This window comes from Pundamilia nyererei, unplaced genomic scaffold, assembly GCF_000239375.1.
Source record: "Pundamilia nyererei isolate P.nyererei 1_Seehausen unplaced genomic scaffold, PunNye1.0 scaffold00017, whole genome shotgun sequence".
Classification (NCBI taxonomy): domain Eukaryota; kingdom Metazoa; phylum Chordata; class Actinopteri; order Cichliformes; family Cichlidae; genus Pundamilia; species Pundamilia nyererei.
The window spans coordinates 1,327,127-1,338,749 of NW_005187418.1; the positions used below are offsets into that span (position 1 = coordinate 1,327,127).

General features: G+C 40.2%; 1 protein-coding gene across 1 annotated transcript in view; it reads left to right on the plus strand.

The window, feature by feature from the left end:
• The window catches only part of LOC102215416 (corticotropin-releasing factor receptor 1-like), a 93,995-nt gene extending 82,372 nt beyond the window's left edge, over window positions 1-11,623 (plus strand). The window contains exons 13-14 of the mRNA XM_005725741.1: window positions 2,759-2,792; window positions 6,866-11,623. Of these exons, the coding sequence (XP_005725798.1) occupies window positions 2,759-2,792; window positions 6,866-7,008 (177 nt within the window). The 3' untranslated portion in view covers window positions 7,009-11,623. The remainder of the gene's footprint in view (window positions 1-2,758; window positions 2,793-6,865) is intronic.

An 11,623-nucleotide genomic window follows, 5' to 3' on the forward strand; every position in this document is an offset into this window, starting at 1 on the left:
CTTATTGATTTAACATTTTAAAGCCCCCACCCCCTTTTGCTTTAGACACTTATTTATATCTCCCCGTCTTCAGGCGGCTCCACTCGCCGTTTCGGTGGCTGCATGTTGCTGTGTGTGTTTTTTTGCAGGGAGCAGAGTGATAAAGCTCGAAGCACTTATATTCAGGGCATAATTAAGACTTGTCATGTGCCGACATAAGTGACATCACTCGCTACACTTTATGACAGTGTCAGCCCTAATTTGGTTTCATGGCGAAATCAGGGGTGAAACCCTCTGAAAATAGAACTCCAGTATTAATATGCAAGCACGGAGGAATGCTACTTTATGTTTGATACGCTCATTGTTTAATATTAATATTAGTCATAGTTTTAGCATTTTAATTGGTATCTGCTCCATAGAAAAAATCACATTTAACACATTTAAGTCTTTGCACATTTTAAGCAGTAAGTAGTAACAAATGTATAAAGTGTTGCTCCTTTCCTGTTCCTTCCTTCCTACAAGAACAGTCCTCATTGCCTCTTTGCACCATCTGCAGATGTTTCCTCGCTTACGAGCGTGCTGGCAGTTGTTTCTCTGTTTCTTTTACACGATACAAGCAGAACAAAATAGATAGCAGAAGTGAAACAGATGCTGCAGCTGAGGCCGGTGAGCTTTAGGCTGATGCAGATCTGTCAAATCAAGAAAGACTATATTTAGAGTGTGCAGCCCTGCTAGCAGCTATGTGGTGCTTTGCAGATCAGCACAGTGGTGCCTTACTGCTAACACCAGCATGCTAACCTGCTGATGTTCACTGTTTATGTCAGTGCATGAGCGTTAAACACAAAGTCCAGCTGTGGCTTGATGTTTTGAAGGTGAACTGATGATGAAACTGGCTTAAAGGGGGCGCTAGATGATTCCTATGGGAATAAAGAACATCTGTACAGATTAGCTGTATTTACTGTAATAGATCTAAATACTGTTTCTAAATAAATTTTAAAAAAAAGCAAAACGCAAGTAGTTCAAACAGCAACATCCCAGCAGCTGTGCCTAAAACAGACACGTTAACGACCAGGTCAAAACTGGTTGCTGTATATTAGTTTTGACAGATGCTGACCTTGTTTTCATTTACAAAAGAGGTTCAGCAGCAAATATCTGTCAGATCACTGCAATGAAGAAATCTTTATGTCTTTACTAAATGGGTGTAAATAGATGGCTACACAACGTGGACCTTGTTTGGTAGATTACAAACATGTCTGGGATGTTTTTTGCTGAAAAACATCAGCAGCTCATGCACGACTCCGACTGTACCTATTTATTGCATCATGACAGCTGTAACGTTTCAAGCACACCTGCACTTGATCAGACGAACTTTCTTGTGTGCACTGTCACAAACATCGCCCCCAGTGCCCCGATGTCAGCATTATAAACTCATGGTGTGGCTGAATTACTGTCAGGATCAGTTAGCTCAGCAAGTAAAAGACTCGGGAGAGAGGCTGACAGTTTAAGTTGCTCGTGTGGGGTTTTGTTCTCGACTTTCTTAATCTAAAGTCCAACATGGACATCGAGGCAAAGTTCAAGGAGCAGACAGCGAGGCTTCCCGCCCAAACTTGACAGATCTTCTGTGTTTGAACTACTGCATGTTTTAGAGCTAATGTGACTGCTGGACGACCTCAGTGGGTTTTGTAATACTATTTTGGCAGCTACATGGAGCTGAGTTTTGCAGAGGGAGAGAAATGTTGGGTGGATAACTGTAGATATTACCTGAAAAACATTTTTAGATTGAACCACCACTGGCAGTTTCTCTGTCTTGTCTGAAAAACAGAATCAGAGATATTGTAGGCTCGACATTATAGTTGGTTGTTCTGGTAAAGGGGAATTTGTGTTGTTGGGTTTTTGTTTGTTTGTTTGTTTGTTTGTTTGTTTGTTTGTTTGTTTTATTTTATTGCCTAGAATAAAACAGAGCAGACAAAGCATTCTCAGTCGAGCTTCAAGGATCCCGATCGCTTTCTCAGCCGACTGGTCTTTGGGGAAGACAGCTGATGAGAAGTGTTGTTTAATTAATTTATTTTTTAAACAGGCTTTGGTAATTCTATTCTATGCATGTGGAGTAGAAACCCATTTTGTAACCAATTTAGTTTTCAATCAGATGTTGCTTTAAAAAATTTAACCTGGCATTTTGTTTCTTTATTGGAATACTAGAGTAACTGGGCGATAACAACAATGTGTACAGTTCAAAATTTAAAAGCAAATAGTAAGAAGAGAGCTGCCCAAAAAATGAGTATTAAAGTATTGAAATCTTTAGGTACACTCAAAGCAGTTTGTGGCACAACCTCTTCCTCTTCTTTATGAGAGAGAGGATAGCTAGCGTTGCATTATTAGCTTTTGATTTTGCCTTTGTGTCCTCAGCCCAACTTGAAACTGAATATTTTTTGTGTCATGCTGAACAATTTTAGGCCACTTCATTCTGTTTTTGTCCTCACTGTGAGCAGATCACCTTAAATTACCAACACTGAGAGGCATTAATAAATTGGTGGCTGTGGCTCAGGTGGCAGAGCACTTGTTGTTTGATTGCAGGTTGAGTGATTTAATTCCTGGCCTTGGACTCAATAGATGGCTTTTAGGCCGTTCACTTCTGTAATCAATATCGAGCTACGGTTAATTGAAAAGCAAACTGTAGTCTCTTCTGTCAGAGAATGCAGCTTTTAGCAACTCAGATTTTCTCTGGTTTTGTTGTAAACTTTCGTGTTTGCTTATTGAAGCAAAAGGTTGAACACTTCAGTTTTTTTTTCTGTCATTTTGTGAACTAAATGATCATTTATTAAGAAAGCAAGAGAAAAAAAATGACAGGTTAATGAAAAAAATATTTGCAGCTCCTGTAATATGAAAAGTGAAATGCGTGTGTGTGTCACGGGCTGCGATGGCAAAGACCGTGGAGTTGCAGTGAAAGTAGGGCCCAAATGCGAGACTCTTAGTGAAGGACAGGGGGTGGAAACCACACAACTATATACAAAATCCCAGCACTGTGGTCCCGTGGCGATTCTCCCTGAATCCCACACAGTGCAGATGTTCGTGAAAGGTGAAACAGTGGCGACTCCAAAAACTCCCACACTCCGCTCCAGATTCCTGGTAACATAGACACATACAGGTTAGCAGGGAATCTACGTTCTCAAAGGTTTATACCAAGTCCACAGCTGTACTGACGAGTTCTGACTCAAGGATGCAGCGTCGGCCTCAGCTCAGCTACAGTCTTAAATGCCGCTCCCTTGACGAGCGTAATCTGCTGCAGCTGGCAGAGGACGACGAGCGGCAGGTGTGGCTGTCTCTAGAGCAGAAAGACTTCCAGGTTCGCAGTCTCCTCAGCACACCAAAACCTCTGGAAGCTCACACGGAAAAACATGGAGAGAAAACCAAAACACCACATGGAAAATATAAACATAAACATACACTAAATTACATGAGCCCTGGGTCCCTAGACCCAGGCCATGACAGTGTGGGTGTAATTTTTATCAGATTTGACTGATAGCTTTCACAGCAAAGACCATCATCACAATGTGACTGGTGCCCCAAAATGACAGGAAGTCCACACCCATTAGTTTAGTTTAAACTCCACATTATGAAGCCTCAGTGTTAACACTTTGGGGTTTTTTGGAGACAGAAGTGACCATATTTGCATCCTGAAACTGTATGGATGTGACACTGACACACAGACTAAATATTTCAGTTTCATTCACCAAAACTGAAGCCCAGACTTCTTGGGCTATATTTATCACACATCAAGCCGGATCATTTCTTGCTTTTAGGCTCCACAAGGCAACAAAAGCACAAACCCGATGGAGAGGTCGAGTTCAGTGATGCAGATTAGACACATGACAGCCTATGGACCTTTGATGAACACACATATGGCTTATGAATGCTAATTAAGTTTGCTGTGGCGTGTTTCCGCCGAATGTTTGGTTACTAGCGTAACTGCAGTTCTCTGAAAACTAAGAGACTGCAGTTTGAAAGAGAACTCCCAAAACACCCAAAATTCAGCAAATACATCACGTGCCACCTTTTCATGTAAATAAGGTCACTTGGAAAAAATAATAATGCCAGTGTCAGCATTCAAAACCAATGGGTGATGTAATGGTGGCTATGCCCACTTTAAGCTCTAAAGTTGTTTTAATTAAGGAAGAAACTATCCAAAGAGGCCAAAGTGTATTTTTGTATGAGACTGTAATCATGTTTTTTTTCTGTTGGAAACATTTTTACATGGCAATCTATGGGGACTGATTCATTTGAAGACAGCCTCAAGTGGCCGCTAGAGGAACTGCAGTTGTGGCTTTATTTTTTCAGCCCGGAGTTTGTAGTTTAAAAAGCCTACTCCTGCTTCCAAAATAGCAAAGAAATTTAGAAAATCTCATAAAATTTGTGTTCATGTAGAATTTCATCCTTCACAGCAGGAAGCCACCTGAGAAATGGCTAATGATTTGGTACGTCACAGTGTTTAGATGGACTGTTCTATTATGCTCTCCAAAGTCTCAATCAATACCTTTATTGCTGAAGAGACCATAGCCGTGCCACCTGAGCCACAAACTAGGCATAAAGGTAAACCTGCAGGATCATAACCTGATTTAGCTTCAGAGCCCGGCGTCATTTGACAGAACAATCATTACCTAACGAGTTATTCCTCAACTCGCTTGTAGATGTAATATCAGCTGACTGCTTGCCCTTTGGTACCGTCCCACACTGTGATAGCCGACTGAATGATGAACGACTGTCTCATCATGAACAGTGTTGTAGCTGCAATGAGGAGCTTAACCAGCATGTGCAGCCTACAGAGGGTATTGATTTAGTGTTTTGTTACAGGCTGAGGGTAGCAGGGAAAAGCAGGGGGAAAAATGAAAGAGATGAACAAAGGATACCCACAGTCACATACAGGAGAAACGGAAAACATTTGGAGCAAAAACATCTGTAGAGGATTAAATTATCCTACTTTGGGCCACATGACCCAAGTGAAACACAATGGTGGTCAGTTATCTGACAGTCTGCCCTGTAAAGTCTAAAGTTGTGTGTTAAAGTAATGCTCTGTGGTTCACATTTTAGATTAGCGAAAGATAAGAATTGTGATTGTGGAGGTGGACAGAAATGGGACACATGGGGCGATTGATTTTTGCATTGATTGATTGATGGTCCCATTTTAATCATCGTTAAAATAATTTATAGCCAGTTGTCACCGTATAGTATATGAAACATATGAGCTGAGGGCCATAAATGTGACTGTACAGTGCAGAGACTGCTATATGTATATGCACAGTACTGTCAAACAGTTTTTTTAATATTTTGGGAAAACGTGAAATATGTGTAGCAATGACACATATATAAACATACATGGAAACACATGCCTATAGATGCCTATATTAGGCAAAAAAAGTTTTATTATTCTAGCCCTGCGAGAGACTGTGCAGGGTGTACCCTGCCTCTCGCCCTAAGTCAGCTAATTTCTTTAAGTAGTCTTCAGAAATGGTTCTCAAGGACGTCTGAAGGTCATGCTGAGCTCTTCTTTGGATGTTTGCTGTTCGCTGCTTTAATAATGTTGAGGTCTGGGCTCTGGGATTTTTCATCCAGGTTGTTGAGTTATTGAGTTATTTTTTCCCCCAAAAAAATAATAAATTGCATGATACATTTTTAAGCAAAAAAAAAATGTCTGACGTTGCAAATAATACACAAATGTAAATTCAGATGTGCAAATTATTAGTTCTTTTTTTTGTAATTTTGCAATTATTACATTGTTTAGTCTTTAAAGGGTTGACAGCATGTTTGTGATCGTTGTTTTCTGGAGAATGAAGCTGCTGCCAATCAGAAACTTTCCATGTTGTGTTGTATGATGTATCAAAATCTGATTTTATTTTTCTGCATTCAGAATTTCATCAATTTTGAGAAGATCTCCAACACCACTGGCTGGAATACAGCCCCAAACCATGATAAAGTCGCCACTGTGTTTTACAGATGGCTGTAGACACTCAGCCGTACCTCTGTTGTTGCAGCTCTCTCCTGATCTCGTCTGTATTTACTGGCTGTGATTTTAGCCAAAAATCTCCCTCAATAATTTCTGTCACCACTGATTTTCAGTCCAGATCTTATCAGGTCTTTTTTATATTTCTTAAGGATCTGACTTAGATACTGTTCGTCTGCTGTGGACAGTCTCTTGTTTTTTTCTTAGGTCACTTCTCCTCCACTTCTTTCTCTTGACAATTTTAAATTTGTTCTATGCTAAGTTGTCTGTTATGTGCAGACACAACAGTGGTGCTTTTTATCCTTAAATAATTTATATCAAATTTAAGTGGCTTAACAAACATAAAGACATTCCTGTGAAAAAGGTCAGGTACATAGACTGGAAATGAGTGAAAAAGAAAAACAAAACAGCAAACAAAATATAAAGAAACAATAAAGAAACAGGGGGTAGCTGAAGACTTTTGCACAGTACTGTGTGTGCATGTATTTAGACCCCTCCCACAGAGGTCGGTTACCTTGTTAAAATGCTGCAGTCCCATTGCATAACACTGAATCCTGAAACTACAAATCACTGCAGTTTGACTCATTTCACTTCCTGAACGTCGGTCTTTCTTTCAAGTCTGTCAAAAGTGCTGAAAAAAGTTAAGGGTGAATTAAAAGGTAGAAAAATAGCCTATCACTCTGAAAATATTCACAGTATGAAGGTAAATAAAAATAAAGTCAGCTGATTCTGCAGCAGTCAGGTGGAGCGACCCACGAGGCAGCGTCTCAGTAAACAGCGTGAGCGTAAAAGAATTAAATCAGCTCAGCTGAACGACCAGTCGGCTGACAGATAATCATTCTTTGTTTTCTTTAATTCCTCGAGCTTATTGTTGTCGGTGTTGTTGTTGACAGGTGCGCTCAGCCGTGAGGAAGCGCTTCCACCGATGGCAGGAGCAGCACTCGATCCGAGCCAGGATGACCCAGGCCATGTCCATCCCCACTTCACCTTCACGGGTCAGCTTTCACAGCATCAAGCAGTCCACGTCGCTATGAAAGAGGAAACCAGCTTTGTCCTACATGCTCGCGCTTTGGGAGAAACCTCCAGCTGTCATTGTCATCCTTTTCTGCCACATCACTGGAGTAACACTAAAACACTTTCTGCGGCTAGAGATCTAGAGAGAGGCTGCATCAGTCTCCTAAACCTCAGGAGGGACATTACACAGACTTTCAGGAGAAAATGGATGGGTACAGGCGGGAGAGGACATTGCAATGTTTGTGAAAATGGGAGGTTAGTGGATCAAAAAGATGCACGTGACCAAGCTGATGAGTGTGTACTGGAGTTTGAATGTACAGCACTTGTTTAATTGTCTGTCGTTTCCCCGCTGGCACTTTGTTTTTGCTAACATCGCCATCACGATTGAGGATTTATGCTCCTGGACTGCACCGAGCTGGATTCCATCTCAGAGGAGTCATGTGCTAGCAGGGACCAGTGACTAAGTCGTTACTTATCCTGAGATTTTATTTTAAGTTTTTATTTTTCTCTCAAGCAGCTGTCTGCTTCTGGTGTTTGTTTATTTGATGTTGTGCTTTCTTCCTCTGTTCTCAGCTCGGTGCGCTCGTGCTGCTTTCATCGACTTTCCAGGAAGGTTAAATACATTCCATAATTCCTACCTGAAGAGTTTTGTTCCAGAAAAAACAGACACATTTACAGCTTTGAGTAACCTCCAAGTGACCCTCTGGGGACATTTATGACCCTACGTGTATATTTCTGTGACAACTTTAATTGTTTTCTGTAAGAAGTGGCTCATTGGGATGGCAGTGTTTGTCTTCTATTTACATTTTCCACCTTTTATCGCTGCATTGTGACAGTAACAGACTAAGAACAGCGTGATTTAGTGCTGCAGAAGCCCAATAATGCAATGAAAACAGCTCAGCTGATGGAAAAAATTCAGGTTAACTCCCATAATTTCTTACCTCTTAACACTTTAGAATATTGGTCATAGAGAAAGGAAACATAGTATGATGTTATAAAGATATAATCTAGCCTTTAAAACAATTTATTCCAGTATAGAATCTAATGGGGTCATAAATGACCCTACTCAGTCACTTTAGTGGCTATAGTAGCTCAGCTACCTGAGGTTTAAGGTTACTGTCAGTTAGTCTCACATCATTCGTCTCCTTTCTGAGCTCAGGTGACTTCTTAGTCGAGCACAAAGAGTGAAAGTGGAGGAAATAGCCTTTTACTGCAGAATAATTACATGGCTTAACTCTCGCTTAAAGCACAAGCTATGATGTGTATGTTTCTATTGATGTACAGATTAAACAGGCGGGTCGATACACGATAATTAGGGCGGTGTAGGGTGGCTGTGGTTGAGATGATGGAGGTATGTCCACTAATTGAATTTAAAAACCTCCTCCTCACATACAAAGTCCTGGATGATCAGGCCCCATCATATCTTAAAGTCCTCTGAGCACCGCATTATCCCAATAGAGCACTTCACACTCAGTGAAAAGAACCTTGAGACGACTGTTTCTGTGAATTGGCGCTATATATGTAGGATTTAATCTAACTGAATTAATTGCAGGGTTAGCTGTCCAGTCTTCAGCTCCCCCTATAATAAAACCCTGGACTGAAATGGCATGTGATAAAAATCTGCTGGATAAGCGAATTCCATTCAGCTTCATAAGTGCATATTTCTATATATAGCTAGCCTTTGCCCCTTTGACTACAGCTGCTGGGCCAAGTAAGGCTAATCACTTCCTGGCTTTAGCTCACATTGGGGCAAAATATGGTCAGAACGTCCCTACAGACCATTTCAATCTGACCCCAAACAGAGGAAAATTGAATAAGAATCATCACTCAAACATCTCAAGGTGATTGTCTGCTATGACTGTGTGTGGTTATCAAATGCTGACACAACATTTAGTTGGAATTTTCTTTTATTGTAACCTGTAACAATGGTTTCTATTCAGCTACAGAGACGTGTAGCCTTTCTTCTAATTTATCTTACTGATCATTTATGGTGCGCCTGCAGATCTGCCTCAGTAATAATTGGTAGAAGGTTTTTTGTGCCGATTTGACCTACTTTGGCCTGAGAGGTTGGCTGCATTCAGACCATCTCTGAATCACGTGTGATGACCTGAATTTGGCTAAGATGTAGATCTGGTTCAGCTTCAGACTCATTGGGACTCTTGGGTGTCTCTTTGGCTGTGATTTTACTCCTGGCACACTGGTTCTGGACCATTTTGAAGCCAGACCAGTTTGGATACATGTGTACTCGGAAAGTGCACACATGGCATATTTTGTTTTCTATACACACACACGCACACAGTAACCATGCATGTATCTCACATATTCTCATCATCTTATCCAAACTAAATTTACCTAGAAAGAATAAACCTTTGTGGGCAGAAAAACAATATTAACATTAGAAAGTTAATGTGGCAACATACATTCAATTCTAGATATAAGAAAGACTTTTTTTTAAAAATTAACCCACTTTCAAAAGATCAAATGTTTAATTATTTAATTTAGAAATAATTAGTATAATACCTGTGAAACTATTTATATTTTCTCTCTGGCACTTACCTCTAGAAAAACATAAGTCTAAGCATAAGAGAAGCAGCTACTAAATGCTTCACTGTGTTCACCAACTCTGTTTGTTTACATCTGAAAGAAACAAAAGAAACAGAAAAACCAAAAGAATCAGAATATTTAAAACCCAAAACTATGACCTGAAAGTTGCTCAAAAAGAGATTTTTAGAGATGTAACCACAGGACCAGTGTGAGTGACAGCATGTTTCACATTACTTGGACACACAATACATTTAATTTTGTGGCACTTTAAATCAAATTAAGCGTCGTGTTAGTTCAGGTCACGAAGTGATTAAAGTCTCTGCGGCATCCCGCATGGTTTTCTTTTACACATCCTGTTGGTTAAACTTCTCAGAGCCCACAGTTTCACTCTTTCAGCCTGCATGTAGTTGCTGTGAATCTGCAAGCCACTTTGCAACCAGTCATGTCATGGAAAGATTCTGCATTAGTGGTCCTTTTAGTGCAGAGACTTTCACAAAGTATAAAAACTGTGCAGTGAGAATGAGTGGACCACATGTTCAGCAGTTCCTTTATTGCTTGTAAGTTAGTTAGTTGTTATATTTTTTACTTGTCAGGGACCAGGCACAAAAGGATTGAACTCATATGAGAAAAGATGCCTTATACTGGATTTAGCTACAAGCACTTTAAATACACACAATATTAAACAAGCCTATACTACAAATGCAGATAAGAACTACAAGATAATCAAATGTACAAGCTTCTTCTTCTTTAGTGGGTCATCTGCTTCCATTTCACTCTTTCTGTAGCATCCACCTCTGTCACATGACCCCCCTCACAACATCTTCACTGCAGTCTGTGCTGTGCGTCCTGCCTGGCAGCTGCCCTGTCCGGACTGTCTCGGCATTGCCTCACTAAGTTCCCATCCAAACACCTCAATCTGATGTACTTATTTCTAATCCTTTTCATGCTGGATTCTTCTAATGATAAGTACAGTTTCCACCGGCACCCTGTTAGCCAACAGCATCAGGGTTGGTCATTTATCCACCCCGGACCCTGACTCATTATGAGTCACGTGTTTGATTTGACTGCCCTTTCTGACGCAACCCATCACATTTATCTGGGCTTGGGACAGGAAGTACGCAGTGTTGTGCTCGGCAGTGGCAGCAACAGGTATAAATGACCACAGATATGATTTCAACTGAGTCGAAAATAACAAGAAAGCTGGGAGAGAAGGTGGGTTGTAAAGCAGCTTTTACATGTCCAAAGTGCTATGCTCAAAGTGTCACCCATTTGAAAGCAAACCAAGTTAAAATTATCAGTCAGAATTTAGTTTTTAAAAAAAAGGAATAATCTTTATAGAAAGCAAATGAAATGATCAAGTTTTACAAGTTTTAGTCAGACCACCGCCGCCTCCGATGGTCTTTGTGGAACAAAACTCTTCAGCTGATCAAAGAGACTTAATAGATCGACTCGACCAGCAAGCAAAGGGTTCCTCCATTCAGGGTGGTGTTTATACTCATTCACACCTTTCTGTGGCGTTCGATTGACTTGAACACTTGCAGTAACTGTATTTACTGATGACCTGTAAATATATAAATATCAGAGGTGAGTGTGATGGGAGGGGGCTTTAAAATCCACGAATAGAAACCAAAAACACAAACCACACACTGTAAATCATATGGGCACATTTTCCATGTGATCAGCAATTCACAGTCCACATTCCTATGATACCAGTATGCCTAGCACCTGTGCATTTTTATGAGAAAATTGTATATGAACCTTTTCTTTTTGTCACCCTATTATTATAATTTTTTTACCCCTTGTAAGTGATGTGTGAGCTCTGGTTGTGATAAAAAAAAAGTCAAATTATTTTAAGTAATTGAGTTTTACATGATGCTGATCATCACTTGTAACAGAGCAGCTGCTTTCAGCTTGATTCCAGCCTTTTGTGGTGGAGAAAATTCAAATTAAACGAAAGAAACGTGTAGTCGTCATGCAATTGTGCTAGGAATTTTCAAAATAAACGTTTTACATCAGCAAGAATAAGAAATATAGAAACCATGCAAAGAGAATCTTCATCGTTTTGTGGTACGTATACGGTGGTCAATGAAA